Genomic DNA, 20110 nt, shown 5'->3' on the forward strand with positions numbered 1-20110 from the left:
GTCAACAGAACTGTTGAATATTTTGCTGCTTCTGATTGTCTCTTGAGGAAGATAAAGAGTATATTGACACAGTGTTTAAGTTACTTCTCTAGAACAGGACACCATCATTTATTTTACATTGCCTCTCAAGGGATACCACTGAGACAACATTTCTGCTAGGAGAAGGCCTGGTCTGCAAAAGGAGGGGTAAGAGATGGGGCAGAACTTTCCTGCCTTAACTGTGGCAGTGTTTGGCACTTAGAATACCCTCAGGAGGCATCCCCCTTAGTAACTTTTATTTAACAAGAGAGTTGTGTGAAGCTAGCTCTGCACAGGAACTGGAAAATGGAACATTTTTTTCCCTGGTGTCTTACTGACTGTCACTGATGTTAAGAGAAGAATGATGATTTGAAGTCTGTCAGCAATAACAGGTCATGCTAGAAGTGAGGCAGGAACTGCATGCAACTGAGAAATAGGCCATGACCAGATAATTACTATAGAACTTGGAACTGTGGGTGAGTGAGAAACAAATTGTAACTTTTACTACTTTTCTTATCAGATACAGCATGGTACACAGTAACTCTACTCACCAAGTTTCTTTTGGGAGATGCTTTGAGGTTTTGGGTTGGGTTTTTTGGTTGGTTTTTTTTTTCCCTTTCCCCCTGTATCCAACACTATATTCCCCTTTTCTAAATCTGACAGTCACAGATTCTTTAAGTTGTGAACTTGGTATGGGTTAACCATATCTCTGGACACACTGAAGGACCACTGTCCAGACACCAATCCATTATCATTAGAAAGAAATGACAGAGTCAGAAGTATATGGCATACTGAATCTACATTAGAAGTTTACACAAGATGGTCTTTCATCACATGTAATGTGCATGGAAATGAAAGAGATTTATTTCCACTGAGATTTGTAAGCTCCACCACCATTATTAAAGACAGAAGGAGGAATGGGAAGACATAGCTCTTGGAAGTATTTTGCTTACTGTAGGTATACTTCTTTGCAAACAAAGGAGGTAATCACATAGTTAAACAAAGACTAAAAAGTTAAACCACCCTTTAATTTTCACTAATATACATTAAGCACAGCATAAATACTGGAATACTTTCCTAATCTGTGAATGGCCTTCATATTAATTTAACTCATTCTAATCTTATTCGTGACTCACAGTTTTAGAGTGCGGATTATTAGGTCTAGCTCCTTCATTTCTTGCTTTTCTACAATAAGCTAACAAGGTCTCTACAAAAGGTTGTTGAACATTTCAGATGGTATGTGTTTCCATTTTACCAAGTGATCATAAAAATACTGAATAATTATGTTTTAATTGTGTTAAAGCCATGTTTGAATTAGAGATTCCAAAAAGAGGAAACTAGAAATCCTATGTCTTGAACTTCACTACCTACCATTCTTACTTCTCACAGGGGTAAAACCAAGCTGGAGCAATCAAGAATGCAGCTCTGGTGCTTTTTAACCAGGTAGAGCAACGTGTCACCACTTTCACACAGGTTACCTAAGCAAGTTATACATATATATGTATATATATATAATCACTTTTTAACTGGCCTGCATGCTCTTCGGCTATGTACCCTTCTTATCCATTGCAAGATGGTACAAACATGCACAGCTGCTCTCTGCTGAGTCATGGGACTCAACATCACAGCATGGTCAGATGGGATTGGCAACCCCAACATACATTTTTAAACTCTGCTAATGATTCTTCTGGATATTACAATACGGTCTTTATCAATAACTGCATGCTCTACAGGTTTCAAAGTATGGAATCATAAAAGTACTGGAATGTCATACATTAGAGGCCAAAGAAAAAGGGAGCATGCATAGTTTTTAAAATATAAAAACAACCCTTTTTGATTCAGCCCTTATAAATATATTTCATGAAATGTGTCAAATAATTTATGTCATTATATCTGCCATGACTTCAGCTCCTTAATAAATCACATTTAAACTACTGCAGTAGCTACCTGCATAAAATGTACACTGTTACACATTTAAATCTATAATGCACTGTAATGCAAATCTTCAAGATGCCACAAACAACTTTCTGCACTGATTTGGGCAGTGCATATCTTGAGTTTTATAACCTAGAAGCCGAGCAAAGAATGACATAATTGCTAAAATTATACCTAGCAAATAACTTCCCTTAAAAAACTCTCAAAGCAAAGCATTGCATAAACATTAAACTCCTTCTTAAATAATAATATTTTTAAATCATAGACTCAACCAGCTTGGAAGAGACCTCCAAGATCAGCCAGGCCAACCTATCAGCCAGCCCTGTCCAATCAACTAGACCATAGAATCATAGAATCAACCAGGTTGGAAGAGACCTCCAAGATCATCCAGTCCAACCTATCACCCTGCCCTATCCAATCAACTAGACCATGGCACTAAGTGTCTCATCCAGGCTTTTCTTGAACACCTCCAGAGACAGCAAAAATGTGTTTCATGATAATAATCAGAGACTGAGTTAAGGAACTTGGTGTAAATTAGAAAGACTATGAAGTGCTTGGCATTGTTTTTATAAACTTCCATATATATACCTTAGGGTTTTTTGATTATAGATAAATACAATCTCAGCTGATGCAAAACTGGCAAAGCCTTTGGAAATAGGGGCAGTGAATATTGCACAGGAGCCAAAGTTACATGAAACTCAGAAGGTAAATTTATCCTAGTAAAACTAGGCAGCAAAATTTCTTGGAATTGAGACTTCAGTCCTACAGTAGCATTCAAAACTATTTCCTTCAGGCAGAGTCTGACTTGGCTCCAAAAGGACAACAAAGAAAGGTTCATTTTGTACCACTGATTATAACAGTAAGATCTAACTATGTTATACTGTAATATAAATTGTCCAGGGATGGGCAAGAGAAATTCATACTGGTCTGAAAATTCTCAGGTATTACTGATGAAACTTTAAACCAAGATATGCTTCAAACATCAAATAAAACTTGAAGAGATTTTTTTCCCTCGATGGTTTTATTAAAATTAGAGAAAAGATAAATGCCATAGGATTTGAGCTTTAGAATCAGTTTAGAATCAATTTGCAACAGATCCCCATTATTTGCAATTTCATCACTCAATTACAGTGCAGCATTCAAGACTCAAAGGATAAAAACCACATGGCTGAATTACTAAAGGCAATTTGTAATGGCTGAATCCCTTACTTTTTTTTTTTGTCACTTGAATCATGGAGCCGTTTGTAAAGCTTAAAACGTTAGCAGCCTGCTCTTTCTCTTATTGAAATCTCGAATAACATCAAATAAGAGCAAGACCAGGTCTTAAGTGAATGCATTTACCTGTAAATGGGCACATTAACACGCTGTTGGTCAAAGCTTGTTCTAATGATCTACGCTGTTGAAAAGAGATGCATTGCTTGGAAAGGACAGTATGGAGGCTGATTATACATCTATTAACCAAGTATTTGGGTTGCTAACGAAGCCTTTTTTTTTTTGTGCTCTATCCTATACAGTATATATTTAGAGTATTATGTTGGGAAAAAGATAATCCTATTTGAGATAGTCTTTTTTGTTTGGTTGGGTTTGGGGGTTTGGTTTTTTGATTCTGTGTGTGTGTGTGTGTGTGATTTCCACAGTATTGCTCAGGCTTCTGCTCTAGTCAAGCATGTTGTTTTGCTGATTGAGGCCTTGAGAATGCTGCATCATAAGCAACTGCTTTCAAATATATCCTCATAATGGAAAATGTGATATCACTGAAGATGCAAATAAGTATTTATAGGGCATGGCGTGTTCTAGAGGCTGATAATTGCATTTATGAGGTGAAAAGAAGATTGTGTTAATCCATCATGAGTTTTCCTATTTGTTTTATTGGGTTTACTGCTAGGAGGAAAAAAACAATCCTTACAGACACTTTATTTACAATGCAGTGGTTCTCCCCTACTCTAGGGTCCTGAAGAAAAGAAGAACAGTTCTACTAACTTCTAATTTTTTTCATAATGCATCTGTTTGTTTGAAAAAAGAATGAAGGGAATCCTTTATGTGGTAATTACAATAGGTTTTGCTTGTGCTGTCTGTAAATTACACTTCTGTAGCTTGGCTTTTAGCAACTATGCTGACAGGACTATCTGCAACAGAGTTTGCCTGGCTTTTAACTGGCACTGGTAGAGATTAATAATTGATGTTTAGTATGAACCTTTATCTTGTTACTATAAAGTCAATAATTGATTTCATGATGATGGATCAGGCCATGAATTAGCTTTAATTTTGCTGACTTGAATGAGACAAATTGCTATTTTCACTGTGGTTTTTATTTAATGAAGAAACTGCCTATAATTTCAGTGACAGATAACTTATTTCTTTGAATTGCAATGATATGCAATAAGGTATTAACTCACAAAACTTCTCTACTCTTTAAAAGAGAGCCTTATCTGTGAACAGTAAGTTGGTGTGCTTAATGTGGTATATATTGATGTGAGATTGTAGTTTGCAAATGTAATACAGACAGCAAAGTTTAAAATGTTCTCATTATATGATGTACACAATATTCTACTTTTCTTTCAGACTTCCTGATCTACACAACCAGTGGTAAAATTGAGTCAGAGTCAATACAGCTGTCACAGTGTCCTCTGTATGGCTCTTCCTCTGTTTGCTCATGCGCAAAGGCTGTCTCCCCAGCCTGTTTTCCTCCTCCATCAGCCCTTCTAGTTTCTAATTATTTATTGCTCTGCTATCTTAAGCTAAGTGCATACTTTTGTGGTGGTGGTGCAAGGAGGTGTGCAGCTCCATTCAAAATCCCCCCTCCCCCCTGTCTGTAGCCTCTTGCCATGAAATTGATTGGATCAAAAGTCTATTTCTCACCCAACTGTTCCTATTTTACATGTATACATGTTGGAAATCACAGTGGAAGTGCAGTATGAGGAAAAAAAGATGATATTTTATCACCTTTACTAGGCAGAAATTAACCATTGCAGATCTCCACAATTTCAGTATATTGATCCAAGTCTTCTTATATTTGTCAAAGTGATTTTCCATATATTACAGATCATTACATTTAAAAAGGGATTGTTTTTCAAGCTCATACTTGTGTATCTGAAATAATCTTTATGAAATATGAATATTAATTTATGTATTAATATTGATAATAGCTAAAAATCAGGGAAATTCCCTGAGATTCTTTGGATTTTTGGTCGACAGGAAGCAATTGCACAGAATTAAACAGTTTAAACAATCAGAACTTGGAAAATAGGAACGCAAGAACAGGAAGAATTCTAACTATGCCTTTGGTATCTTGGCATTCACTCCAGCAGATGTACTCATGACTCTTTTGGTCTCTGAATAAGTCTCCTGTATCAAAGATATTTTAAACGCACAATGATGATCCCAGGGTAAAATACAAACTATTTCAGGCAGAGGGAAGAAGATGCTGCTGAGCCACTAGTGTTAGCTGCAACACACGATTGCCTTTAACCATCAGCAAACGAGAGGAGGCAGGAAGGCTCCCTGCTGAATGCAGAAAGGCTAATGTAGAAAGGCAGAATGCAGAAAGGTGCAGTTTCTAAATCATCCCCCTTTATATACTTCATTTTGAAAATCAAACTAGTGGCCAATAGGCACTGGCACATTGGCCAATGAATTCAAAGCTTCATGCCTTCTTTGACCACACAATCATGGTCAGGGCAGCACAAGACATCTGACACGCTCTCAAAGCTTTGCTGGGGCCAAACCCTTGTTGTCTGCTCATTTGACTCACTCCAGGACCCACAACAGGAGGAGGACAGCAAGGGTTAAACCAGCCTAGGAGGATTTATGCCCTACCAGGACAACTTGTCAGAACTCTTTCCTATTATGAGACAACTCCTTTATTTTTGGTCACAGTGCAGTAACAGCCATGCAACCTCACTTCAGTCCATTTGCACATGTTTGTGAAGGGCAGCTTCTTGAAACTTAACCCTGAAATTATCCATCACTCAACATGATTTATTTGTTTTAAACTTCATTCATCTCATTTGGGAGTTAAATATGCAGAAAGTAATTGCCTACCAAACTATATGTACCATTCACTTCATTTCTGGCAGAAAAAAGTCCTTAGCTCCCAGTGAACTTTGCTGAAGGCAATGAGTTTTTAAGCAAAGAGCTAAACAACCAGTTTTAATGTTCAGCAGTGTCTCTGAAGAAGAGAATATATGGAAGTGCCTCTTTTAAAAGTGTTTGTTTATTATGTGTTGCATCATTCAAATAATTCAAGCAGTAATTTTTCATATCCTAAATATCATAGAATCATAGAATCAACCAGGTTGGAAGAGACCTCCAAGATCATATGTCACTATGTTCTGAAGTAAATGTGAAAAAGAATGGATGTTAAGTATAAAAAGGTCTTCAGACTGATCAAAGGGCATGACCAGATCTGCTCAGCTGAAACCACAAATCACATCTGTGACCAAATGACCTTTCGATACATCAATGCCCAAGGGATTTCAAGTATTTAACTTAGGAAAGCACTCTACATCACCCTTGAAATTCCTATGTATTACTGCTACATGGTATAAACCAAAAGTATTTCACTGCCATGTTTCTGCAGGTTGCTTTCCGATTACAAGCCTTATTCCACAGTAAAGGCAAACATATTAGAGAGAAGTCATTAAAGACACAAACGGCACTGACATTGCATAACAAGTTACAAACTCTATGCCAAATTATTGCATTAGTTGTGTGCATCTTTAGCAGCTTTGTCCTTTCAAAAAATGCTTTCTTAAAAGGACAAAATTATGGGCAGTCTTGCATTGACTGATAAACAGCTTGACCTGATCCAAACTTAAATGCACGTGGTCAAAAGTCACTGAATTTCAGTCGCTTTATATTACTCTCCAGTTCTTGGGGTTTCAGAGCTAGAAGTACTTTTATCCCAGTAAGAACTATAGTATTTCACTGGGCACAAGATAATAGAACAAGAGAAAAATTCAGGATGGAAAGGACTTCAGAAGGTCTCTCAATATGCACAGGAGACTGGAACACAAAGAAGACAGATCTGGTAATTTGTGCTTCCTGCAAAAATGAAATTGTGCAGAAATTTGCCATTAGATGTCATTAAATTTACAACTTTTATATCCAGATACGGTGTTTGTTCAGAAAACCACTGTCTGTAATGGACATGAAGGTACATCTAGAGCTATTAGTTCATTTCACTGGGAAAACTAAGCCACATTTTCAGTGTAATCTAGTATGGTAGAGAAAATAATTCCATAGTCTGGTACATGCAAGCTCTCCAGTTTTAGTACTACTGAAAGTCCTTCAGAAGTCATCCAGGTTAGTAGCCAAATTATCTTTAACTGTTCCCTACAAGATAAACCTGGAAACAGAACTCCACAATGTATGTGTCATTGCTATGTTTTTACTTAGGATGATGCGTTTCTATCAGCATAGATTTAGCATTCTCCAAGTCAGAGACTGGCATGATATGATTCAGGATCATTTTTACAGAACATGCATCTAATGACAAAAAAACCCTATTCTCTGGAACTTTGCTTACAGAAACTAAATGCATCCAGCTCATCAGAAGGCAGCACAGTTGATATTGCTCCTCCCGGAGAGGGCGAGCAAGCGGAAATTGAAAGCGAAGAAGCTCTTGAACCAGAAGCCTGTTTTACAGAAGGTTGTAGAATAACTGTTGACTTTAAGAGATGTATGAGGAAAATGGCATTAGAAGTAGGAATATTTAAGTTGTTGAAACGTTCAGATCTGGTGAGCCTTCATAACCTCAGCAACTGTATAGGGTTAACACTCCTGGGGGAGTAACCCTGAACCTGACCCTAGGGGTCTTGGCACCTCCCCAGGGGTGGGCCACACTCCAGGTGATGGTTAGCCCACTCCTCCCACTTCCTGTGGTATAAAAGAGGAGCACTTCCTGCTCCTCACTCTCCCATATCAATGACAGTCCAGAAGACATGGTAACTTATAAACTTTAACAGCCAGGCCCAAAACAGCCATGCAAAAGCGTGAATGATTAAGACTCTCAGAATATCCATTTTTTAACTTCCAAATCTTCTCTGAAAGAATTCTTTCTACCTAGCCCCACGTTGAGACGCCAAATAAATTGTCTTGGGTTCAAATGCAGGTTCCCAGAGACTCTAATAAATTTAGTAGACCCAATGACAATTTATAGAATTTATAGAGTGCCCTCCCCTCTTCCCCCCTCCTTTCCCAAAAAGGGTAGGGATTAGATATAGGGAGAGAGAGATAAGCACACCCAAATAAATCAATCTCACTCGATTTGGAAGTTAAAAAGGAAAAGTTTAACAATAACTTAGAAAAGGTATTGGAGGTAGGGAAGTTTACAAAGGATAAGGAAGGGAAAACAGCAAAATACAACAAGGGATGGATACAACCCGAGCAATGTGATGGTGTCTCTGCCTCGTGGCTGCCACGTGGTGTGCTGGTATGCAGTGTGAGTGTGTGTGGTCAAGAGGTAGCGAAGGGAAAAGAGGAAGAGACAAGGAGCTCCTGTCTCTTTTATACCACAGGAAGTGGGGGGAGTGGGCTAACCATCACCTGGAGTGTGGCCCACCCCTGGGGAGGGGCCAAGACCCCTAGGGTCAGGTTCAGGGTTACTCCCCCAGGAGTGTTAACCCTATACAGCAACTGAAAGAAAATACTCATAGCCTAAAATGCTGGAAATCAGATGGTTACAAAAAAAAAAAAGGTTTCCTTAGGCTTTGAGTAACTTTATCTGCCTGGCCACTGCATGCATCTTTTCACTAAGAAACTTCTTTTTCTTTTCTATACTTTAAATGCTTTACAGTTATTTGAAAGGGCCCTTGAAATTTAGAACAAATTGGGTTTTTTTCTGAGGCTGCACCAACAAATGGAACAGTTCCATGCCAACAGTCAAAAAATGTCAGTGTTTTTTTGATTGACTTTACTCATGTCTAAAATTCTCTGCTTTTTCTCCAAGTTACTTGCCTAAATTCAGATATTTAGCATCCTATAAAAGAGAATTCCAAGGTTTAATTTTTAAAATCATGATAAAATTTGTTAAAGTTCCTAACAATGTTGGTACCAGAGTAAATATTAGCTTTGAAATCGTTTACTTTTGGATTCTAATATGTCTTAATCTAATGCAGGTTGTGTGAAAAAATTTCCATGTTGCCAAGTAAGTATAGAGGACGGCAAAGGAAAAATTTGGTGGAATCTTAGAAAAACCTGCTACAGCATAGTTGAGCACAACTGGTTTGAGACTTTCATTGTCTTCATGATTCTCCTCAGCAGTGGAGCACTGGTAAGTAGAAAAAAAATACAGATGCTGAAATATTTGGATATCTCCTTAGAAACAACAGCAACATTCAAATGTGCTTCAGAAAGACTTGTTTTACTTGGAGCTTGTGATGCTTTGGGTGTTACCAGACCCCCACACTTTGGAAATCACCCAGCTAGACTCAGCAGCTCTGGAAATTGAATGAAGCTTTATATTTACAGCTTAGCACAATATACAAGCAGATACTCACAACATATACAGTTATATACAGAAATAGACAAGTTAAAAGGTAATACAGAAACACAACAGCCCTCCCAGAAATCTGAGTCCCTAGGAGGGGTTCTCAAACACCCTTCCACCTTCCCCCTACCCCTCAACCTTACTCAAGATCTTGCCTTATGTTTAAGGTAGTATGTAGGGTCGGCCAGGGGGGTTAGGAAGCAGGTGGATTAGTCACAAAGACGGCAGATTAGGTTAGAGAGAGAGAGAAAAGTTCCAAGCCCAGACAGCGTCTGCCTTATCTATGTTTGTGTTCTTGTTCTCATACATCTCAGAAAGCCTATGAGTGAAGTAGACATCAGCACTGTTTTCTTTTTCACAGCCTGTAATCTACCTCTTCTCACCAAAACATTCTAACACAGAGCTGTATAAAACTGCCTGTATTTCTTCACTTCAGGTTGGAATGAAACTTGGCCCAGACTTGGAAAAGTCTGTTAAATTTCACACTGTTTTAGTGATACTTTTGGTTTACCACTCTAAAGCTGGTGCCATTTTGTTTCAGCCAGCATAGCTGCTCAGTGTTTAAATGTTCATCAGCACATTTAAGAGGCCTGAGTATGAAAGGTTGTTGTTAATTGAATATATAGCTAAATGTATGTTTTTAAGTACTCAGCCACTTCTTGGATTCTGCTTACAAAAGACCATATCAAAAATAAATTAATTTAAAACAAAGAATATTTACTTCATTCTGTTCTTCTCTGTGGGGCAGGAAATATGGAAGAGTGTAACAGCAAATTCAACCTAACAACTACTTTCCCACAAGATTACATTACTTCACCTTTCCAGCATTATTCAGAGTGAACATTTGCTACAGTATCAATGTGCACAGTGTAAATTCTAGCAAATGCTTTCCTCTTTGACTTTTAGACATCACCTTGATTGATGTAGCATAGGAACATAACCTCCTTAACCACTTTCTAGAATGGAATATATACATCTGGTAAAGAATTTGTATAAGAAGGGGTGGGGGAGAGTTGTGTGAATGTGAAAGTTTCCTAACACCACAGTGGATGAAAAAAAAATGATGTCTTTGTTCACTAGGAAAATATATACAACTACTTTCCCACAAGATTACATTACTTCACCTTCCCAGCCTTACTCAGAGTGAACATTTGCTACAGTATCAATGTCCATAGAGTAAATTCTAGCAAATGCTTTCCTCTTTGACTTCTAGACATCATCTTGATTGATGTAGCATAGGAACATAACCTCCTTAACCACTTTCTAGAGTGGAATATATACATCTGGTAAAGAATTTGTATAAGAAGGGGTGGGGGAGAGTTGTGTGAATGTGAAAGTTTCCTAACACCACAGTGGATGGAAAAAAAAATGATGTCTTTGCTCACTAGGAAAATATATACAACTACTTTCCCACAAGATTACATTACTTCACCTTTCCAGCTTTACTCAGAGTGAACATTTCCTACAGTATCAATGTGCACAGTGTAAATTCTAGCAAATGTTTTGCTCTTTGACTTTTAGACATCATCTTGATTGATGTAGCATAGGAACATAACCTCCTGAACCACTTTCTAGAATGGAATATATACATCTGGTAAAGAATTTGTATAAGAAAGGGTGGGGGAGAGTTTTGTGTGAATGTGAAAGTTTCCTAACACCACAGTGGATGAAAAAAAATGATGTCATTGTTCACTAGGAAAATATATTATATTCAGCTCTAGAATAGGTAAAGTTGCTCCAATTTGTAGTAGGCTTAAAGTGCAAAATATGTAAAATAAAATGTAAAAGAACAAGGGGAAAGATAAATTCTGACCTACTTGTGCTTCATTTACTCTTTATTTTCAGTCTGTATATACTTGGAACATTAATAATAACTGAATATGTTTATTTGTGTAGGCTTTTGAAGATATATACATAGAACAACGAAAAACTATCAAGACCATGCTGGAATATGCTGACAAAGTTTTTACATACATTTTCATTTTGGAAATGCTTTTAAAATGGGTAGCTTATGGTTTTCAAATATATTTTACTAATGCCTGGTGCTGGCTGGACTTCCTGATTGTTGATGTAAGTAGACAGTCTTTAATATCATAAAATTCACTGTAGTAAAATCCTTTATGTTACAAAACTGATATTACTAATAATGGTATAGGCACTCAAAAATAATTCAGTGCTTGTGTTGTTAAAGTGTATCTGTATGCCAGAAGGATAAGGATGGCTGTCCATCACTTTGTTCATTCTTCATGCTTAAAAATGTAGCACCCAGGATGTATCAGACTTGAGATTTTATGAGGGAAGTGCCTAAGTTTGAAACATGTGTGACAGATCATGCAAGATTAGTAATCTGTATTAGTTTTGATATCCAGGTGATAATTGTTAATAACTACAAAAACTGTTTATTAACACTAAAATTTATTCACAGGTTCAAAAATGCACAGGTTGGACATTTATACATGCAGGGAATAGGCATGTTGGGGGCCACAACAACCCCATGCAGAGATACAGGCTGGGGTCAGAGTGGCTGGAGAGCAGCCAGACACAGAGGGATCTGGGGGTGCTGATTGATACCCGCCTGAACATGAGCCAGCAGTGTGCCCAGGTGGCCAAGAGAGCCAGTGGCATCCTGGCCTGCATCAGGAATGGTGTGGCCAGCAGGAGCAGGGAGGTCATTCTGCCCCTGTACTCTGCACTGGTTAGACCACACCTTGAGTATTGTGTTCAGTTCTGGGCCCCCCAGTTTAGGAGGGACATTGAGATGCTTGAGCGTGTCCAGAGAAGGGCGACGAGGCTGGGGAGAGGCCTTGAGCACAGCCCTACGAGGAGAGGCTGAGGGAGCTGGGATTGGTTAGCTTGGAGAAGAGGAGGCTCAGGGGTGACCTTATTGCTGTCTACAACTACCTGAGGGGTGGTTGTGGCCAGGAGGAGGTTGCTCTCTTCTCTCAGGTGGCCAGCACCAGAACGAGAGGACACAGCCTCAGGCTGCACCAGGGGAGATTTAGGCTGGAGGTGAGGAGAAAGTTCTTCACTGAGAGAGTCATTGGGCACTGGAATGGGCTGCCCGGGGAGGTGGTGGAGTCGCCGTCCCTGGAGCTGTTCAAGGCAGGATTGGACGTGGCACTTGGTGCCATGGTCTGGCCTTGAGCTCTGTGGTAAAGGGTTGGACTTGATGATCTGTGAGGTCTCTTCCAACCCTGATGATACTGTGATACTGTGAAAACTGGAGCACTTATTCCATAAAGTGGCAAACTGAAAGAGGCTTTTAAGTGTTTACTCACAAAATGATTATTACCTGACTTGCAGTGCTAGCCACAGTCCCAGACAGTACCCAAATGCTTTCAGGGGACTCTGTCTTGTCAGCTGCTGAGGTTTGATTCTTCCCAGGCTTCTGGGTAAAGGAGACAGTCAATCTCTGGCCTTGTCTCCTGGCTCCCCTGGATGATCTGTGTATCTCCAGGACTTCTCCTCTTGGCAGGACACTTTGAGGTGCAGGCAGGATGTCCTGTGATGTGCAGTCTCAGCACCATGTCACGCAGGCTGTGCAGGCTGATTGCGTGCAGGCATTCAGAGTCTGTTCCTGGTAAGCTCTCCAGGAAAATTCAGGATGCAAAATGAGGCAGCAGCAGCAGCCCCGTGCTACCTGCTTATCCTTTTTAGGAGGAAGTTAGGAGGAAGTTCTTCACAGAGACAGTGATTTGCCCTTGGAATGGGCTGCCCAGGGAGGTGGTGGAGTCGCCATCCCTGGAGGTGTCTCAGAAAAGCCTGGATGAGGCACTTAGTGCCATGGTCTGGTTGACTGGCTAGGGCTGGGTGCTAGGTTGGACTGGATGATCTTGGAGGTCTCTTCCAACCTGGATGATTCTGATTCTGTGATTTATCAACATCCAGCCTGAGACTAATGCGGCATTAGACACAGATCAGCCAATCAGAATGGCACTTTGCCAAGCCTCACCATATTATGTGAAGCCAGGGCTTTTGCCTTCCCCTCCCACAGCTGCCTCCCCCAGCACAGAAGTAGGGGGAGCAGGGGAACATGTCTGGGCAAGCCAACATGTTATTCTTAATGGACTCTGATTTGAGAGAGTGATTTGCCACTGGAATGGGCTGCCCAGGGTGGTGGTGGAGTCTCTGTCCCTGGAGGTGTTCAAGAGAAGCCTGAATGAGGCACCTAGTGCCATGGTCTAGTTGACTGGACAGGGTTGGGTGCTAGGTTGGACTGAATGATCTTGGAGGTCTCTTCCAACCTGGTTGATTCTATGATTCTATCCTTTTCCTTAGCAAACAGGACACCACACTGTGCAAGTTTCTGCTACCAACACTGCAGCTTTGCAAGTGAAACAATGTATTTGATCCAGGTTTCATCTGAGTTCTTAGCCCCCAAACTATCCTGTTACTATTTCTAGTAAAACAGAAAGAGGCTGTTTGGCCTAAAATTTAATTGGTTTTAATAGGCTGACAATGTACAATAGCTAAATCAGCTGTGACTTGGCAGGGTTTATGATAGAAGAGAATACAAGGTTTCTTGGCTGCCTTCCCAGCTGTGATACACTTCTGTGGAGGGATTTGCTTATGTTGTCAGAAGGGATCAGAACTGGTTTTACTCCCAGAATATTTTGGTCTCTTGCCTTCACACATTATCTGACCCAGTTCACTGGCTACACAAGTCCTCAGTGTGGAACTGAGGACACAGCCTATCAGGGCAAAGGAGAATTTATAGTAACTTTTGCTCAAACTACTGTATTCCTTCAGAAAATCCTGGTTACATAAATACTTCTGAATGTATATTAGAAATCTTTTGGATTTGCAATCTAGGTAGATTGGCCCACAACTCAAAATGGAAGACATTCTCTTTAATTTTTACCTGCCCAAGTCAATTTTGTTATACTGTTCACAGAATCACAGAAAACATCCATTTGGAAGAGACCTCAAAGATCATCCAGTCCAACCCACACTCTTGACCCAGCACTGCGAAGGGTCTACACTAAACCACATCCTTAGGGTCTACACAGAACTTGAACACCCTCAGTGTGATGGTTTGGGTGTTCCTTGTCCCCCCACACTTTGGAAAATCACCCAGACTAGACTCAGCAGCTCTGGAAATTGAATGAAGCTTAATATTTACAGCTTAGCACAATATACAAGCAGATCATTTACAATATATACAGTTATATACAGAAATATACAAGTTAAAAGGTAATACAGAAACACAACAGCCCTCCCAGAAACCTGAGTGCCCAGGAGGGGCTCTCAACCACTCTTCCACCTTCCTCCCACTCCTCTACCTTACCCAAGACTTTGCCTTATGTTTAAGGTAGTATGTAGGGTCGGCCAGGGGGGTTAGGAAGCAGGTGGATTAGTCACAAAGACAGCAGATTAGGTTAGAGAGAGAGAGAAAAGTTCCAAGCCCAGACAGCGTCTGCCTTATCTATGTTTGTGTTCTTGTTCTCATACATCTCAGAAAGCCTATGAGTGAAGTAGACATCAGCACTGTTTCCTTTTCACAGCCTGTAATCTAAATCTTCTCACCAAAACGTTCTAGCTAGGCTCAAACTAGCATACCCAGGAACAGCAACAGTGCCACTTCCCTGTGTAGATCCTTCCAGTGTTTGATAACTCTCTCTGTAAGGAAGTATTTCCTAGCATTCAACCTGAACCTCCCCTGGTGCAGCTTGAAACCATTTCCTCTAATCTTGTTTCTTGCCACCAAGGAGAAGAGGCTGGCCCCATTCTGATTCCAACCCCCCTTTAGGTAGTTGTAGAGAGCAACAAGGTCTCATGTTTTAATTATTCATTTTGTAACATAGACCTAAACAGATAATTCTAAGTCATACTCCATGGTTTCTCAATAATAGTTTGGTTTCATAAATGCTCTTATCCAAGCAGGCTTTTAGCATTATAAAGAGCATCATCCTAAGTAAAGCAGCTTATTTTGCAAATGTTTTACTCATAATTCTTAATTCTATAAACAAAAGCATGACAAAATGAGATTCAAATCTTCTACTTTTGAATAATTATATTCATTGTTCCAGAAAGTGGGAGGAGAGAGGGAATGCCTTACTGTTCCTAAGGCTAATTCAGCAGTTCCTTTAGCACCACCAGACAGCAACTGAAAGAACTCATATTATCTTCCTATAGAAAAGAAGAGAATCTACACTGATTTAACAGGCTGTTTAAATAGGTGTGATTCAGTTGTATTATCCCGGTGAGAACACTACTCAACCCTTCTTGATCAGAAATGACTAAATTTAATCTCTCTTCAATTGCCATTGGAATGGACTGCCCAGGGAGGTGGTGGAGTCACCATCCCTGGAGGTGTTCAAGAAAAGCCTGGATGAGGCACTTAGTGCCATGGTCTAGTTGACTGGCTAGGGCTGGGTGCTAGGTTGGCCTGGCTGATCTTGGAGGTCTCTTCCAACCTGGTTGATTCTACGATGTGCTAGTTTGAAGCTAGCTAGAATGTTTTGTTTTCCTTTCACAGCCTGTAATCTAGTTCTTCTCACCAAAACATTCTGGCTAGGCTCAAACTAGCACATATGATTCATTAAATAGTTTAATTTCATCCTCTGAAATGACTCAAGAGTGAAAAGCGATCGTCTTTTAATATAACTTACATACCTGAGTTTCTCGCTGTGAGAAACAGACATAGTTGCTTTTAATGATTGTGACCAAGATAGATTTTAATAATTCAGCCAAAAAATGGCAATTTTCATCTCTGTCAGTTTACAGCTGTGACAGATGACTCTGACCACCTCAGTTTAAAACCTTATCATGCCGTCTCTCTGTGCCGGTCTTCTACTAGATGCAACAGTATCTGCAGCAAGAAGGTATAGATTTGGGTGATGGACTAAAGACATTCATCAGTGGTTTAAATGAAGAGACTGAATTTTGGATGAAAACTAGTAAGAGGAATGAGGAATACATGCTGGGTTTTGGGAGACTAATTCTGGCAGAGTTATGCAGTAAAGTCTTGAGGCAGCAATATCTTAACTTAGTAGAACTAGACAGTATAGAGCACCTCATCCTGTATCTTGATTTTTGCTCCTACCCCTCTTTATTTTTCAGTGACATCCATCATGAATTTATTATGTCCAGGTTTTGATGTACAGCTGTGGTGACTCTAAGCTTTGTCACACACAAAGCTAAGAGATAGGACAACTGAGACAGAGATAGGACATCCAAGAATATCCAACGAGTTTGTCAGCTATTAAATTTGCTGTAATATGTAATCTTAGATAATCTTAAGTCAGTACTATTTTATCCTGCATATTTATAAACTTCATAATTCCATCCTACAATTTGGTCTAGACACTTTATTTCTAAATTCTTTTGTTGATAAATTATACTTGAATAGAATAAAACTGGGGAACATTTAAGGCAAATCATGTACTTGCCAATTGCTGGGGGGCAGTAATGAATCAGTAGTGGAACAAAAATCTTTGACCTTCCTGAAACTGCTCATGCCTGATAAAACTGCAGTGAGTACAGCTTCTGGACAATTACATGTAGCAAAACAACCTCCTAATTGGGCTTGTAGTATGTTACCTTAATAGTTGGTCATCTTCATGTCTTATATAAAATTTCTTTGTAGAGCTGAAAATGTTTCATGCTTTTTGTTAAAAGTAAATTAATTAAACTGTGCTCTCAACCTTGGGAGGCTTGGCTGATACAGCTGAAGGCTGTGCAGCCATCCAGTGAGACCTGGACAGAGTGGAGAGCTGGGCACAGAGGAACCACATGAAGTTCAACAAGGACAAGTGCTCCCCAGTTTAAGAGGGACAGGGATCTGCTGGAGAGGGTCCAGCAGAGGGCTAGAGGGGACTGGAGGGCATGGCTGACGAGGAGAGGCTGAGGGACCTGGGGCTGTTTAGTCTGGAGAAGAGAAGACTGAGAGGGGATTTGATAAATGTTTATAAGTATCCGAAGGCTGCCAGGAGGGAGGGGACAGGCTCTGCTCACTGCTGCCTGGGATAGGACAAGGAGCAATGGGTGTAAGCTGCAGCAAAAGAGGTTCTGCCTCAACACAAGAAGGAACTTTTTAACTGTAAGAGTCACAGAGCACTGGAATAGGTTCCCCAGAGAGGTTGTGGAGTCTCCTTCTCTGGAGACTTTCAAGGCTTGTGTGGATGTGTTCCTCTGTGATCTGTGTTAGATAGCATTGTCCTGCTCTGGCAGGGGAGTTGGACTCAATGATCTCCTTGGGTCCCTTCCAACCCCTAACATCCTGTGAGCCTGTGATTAGCTTTACAGAATAATTAACTCAGCAGAAACATTCTGGTAAAGATCATATTATACTTATATACAAAATATTGTATGCTCAGAGTAAGTCATTACTGTACTGACAACCTCATAGTAGGAATAAAAAGATGAGCATACTGATGTGTTGGGCAACCAGATACAGAAAGATGTGTTGTCTTCTCTTCCTAGGCAGTCTGATATGTCTTTATGTCTATCCTAACATGGTAAATTATTATCATATTGAATAATTCAGAACTTAATAAAATGAATTTGTTAATTCAAAGCAATATTCAGATGATATGTTCATGAAACTTAAAGCTCTTGTTCTGAGTTAGGAAATGGAACCCTAGTTTACAATTATGTGTCTAAACAAAATGAGTTTTGAATACTGATTAGCACAATACAGTAATTTAAGAATCAGTTACCAATTACATACAGAAAGAATTATGTTATTTTAGCACAGGACCATAATATAAGAATCACAGAACCAACCAGGTTGGAAGAGATCTCCAAGATCAGCCAATCCAACCTATTGCCCAGCCCTGTCCAATCAACTTGACCACAGCACTAAGTGCATCATCCAGGCTTTGCTTCAACACCTCCAAGGATGGAGACTCCTCCACCTCCCTGAGCAGCCCATTCCAATGCCAGTCACTCCCTCTGGGAAGAACTTTCTCCTAACATTCAGCCTAGACCTCCCCTGGCACAACTTGAGACTGTGTCCCTTTGTTCTGTTGCTGGTTGCCTGGCAAAAGAGACCAACCCCACCTGGCTACAGCCTCCCTTCAGGGAGTTGTAGACAGCAATGAGGTCAGCCCTAAGCCTCCTCTTCTGCAGGCTAAACACCCCCAGCTCCCTCAACCTCTCCTCACAGGGCTGTGTTCCAGGCCCTTCACCAGCCTTGTTGCTCTTCTCTGGACACATTCCAGCACCTCAACATCTCTCTTGAATTGAGGAGCCCAGAACTGGACACAGCACTCAAGGTGTGACCTGAGCAGTGCTGAGTACAGGGGCAGGATAACCTCCCTTGTCCTACTGGCCACACTGTTCCTGATGCAGGCCAGGATGCCATTGGCTTTTCTGGCCACCTGTGCACACTGTTGGCTCGTCTTCATCCTACTATCTACCAGTACCCCTAGAGCCCTTTTTGCATGGCTGCTCTCCAGCCAAAAGGCTCCATAAGGCATATAAAAGAATACATGGTGTTCTGTCTCTGTTAGTGCCAAAAATACCACCTGGAAAACCAATAGTACAGAATTTGTCTTTTGGGACAAAAAAAAAAAAATAATCACTGCAATCTCAACAGATTCTGGTTTTGTTTGTTTGGGTTTGTTTCCAAATGGGGTAGTTTATTTTTATTCCTAGTATAATACCTGAACACTTAAACTACATGAAACATAAGATAAGTGGTATTGGAAGTGAAGAGGCCATATGTCACTAGGGACCTGGGATCAAATCACCAAAATTAGAATCATAGAACCAACCAGGTTGGAAGAGACCTCCAAGCTCAGCCAGTCCAACCTAGCACCCAGCTCTAGCCAGTGAACCAGACCATGGCACTAAGTGCCTCAGCCAGGCTTTTCTTGAACACCTTCAGGGATGGTGACTCCACCACCTCCCTGGGCAGCCCATTCCAATGGCAAATCACTCTCTCTGTGAAGAGAGAGTCACCACATCAAGTGTGGCCAGCAGGTTGAGGGAGGTGATTCTCCCCTTCTACTCTGCTCTGGTGACACCCCACATGGAGAACTGAATCCAGTTCTGGAGCCTCTCATTACAAGAAGGATGTGGAGATGCTGGAGTGTGTCCAGAGAAGGGCCACTGGGATGCTCAGAGGGCTGCAGCAGCTCTGCTATGAGGACAGACTGAAAGAGTTGGGGCTGTTCAGTCTGGAGAAGAGGAGGCTCCCAGGTGACCTTCTTGTGGCCTTCCAGTATCTGAAGGGGGCCTACAAAAAAAGCTAGGAAAGGACTTTTTAGGCTATCAGGGAATGACAGGACTAGGGGGAATGGAGCAAAGCTGGAGATAGATAGGTTCAGACTGGACATGAGAAGGAAGTTCTTCACCGTGAGAGTGGTGAGAGCCTGGAATGGGTTGCCCAGGGAGGTGTTTGAGATCCCACTCCTGTAGATGTTTAAGGCCAGGCTGGATGAGGCTATTGCAACCTAATCTAGGGTAGAGTGTCCCTGCCCCATGGCAGGGGGGTTGAAACTAGGTGATCCTTGTGGTCCCTTCCAATCCTGACTGATTCTAAGACTCTAAGTAGCAAAGAATTCCTATAAAAGAAAATTTTAGGCCTAAATAGAAAAAAAGTCCTTCAAACCCTTGGTCCTGGTTAATTGTGAATGCTATTTTGCAAGACATTTTTTGTAACTTTAGAAGATCCATATACAAGAATGTGGACTTACAACCCTCCAGGTTTAGGAGATGAAA

The 20110-nt window shown here is 40.5% G+C and overlaps 1 protein-coding gene across 4 annotated transcripts in view; it reads left to right on the plus strand.

The window, feature by feature from the left end:
* The window catches only part of LOC135186348 (sodium channel protein type 2 subunit alpha-like), a 107005-nt gene that overhangs the window by 66217 nt on the left and 20678 nt on the right, over nt 1-20110 (plus strand). For all 4 annotated transcript variants that reach the window (XM_064164021.1, XM_064164005.1, XM_064163998.1 and 1 more), the window contains 3 exons: nt 7483-7603; nt 9072-9226; nt 11339-11512. In XM_064164021.1, coding sequence (XP_064020091.1) covers nt 7483-7603; nt 9072-9226; nt 11339-11512 — 450 coding nt within the window. The remainder of the gene's footprint in view (nt 1-7482; nt 7604-9071; nt 9227-11338; nt 11513-20110) is intronic.

The sequence above is a fragment of the Pogoniulus pusillus genome, chromosome 2, assembly GCF_015220805.1.
Source record: "Pogoniulus pusillus isolate bPogPus1 chromosome 2, bPogPus1.pri, whole genome shotgun sequence".
Lineage (NCBI taxonomy): Eukaryota > Metazoa > Chordata > Aves > Piciformes > Lybiidae > Pogoniulus > Pogoniulus pusillus.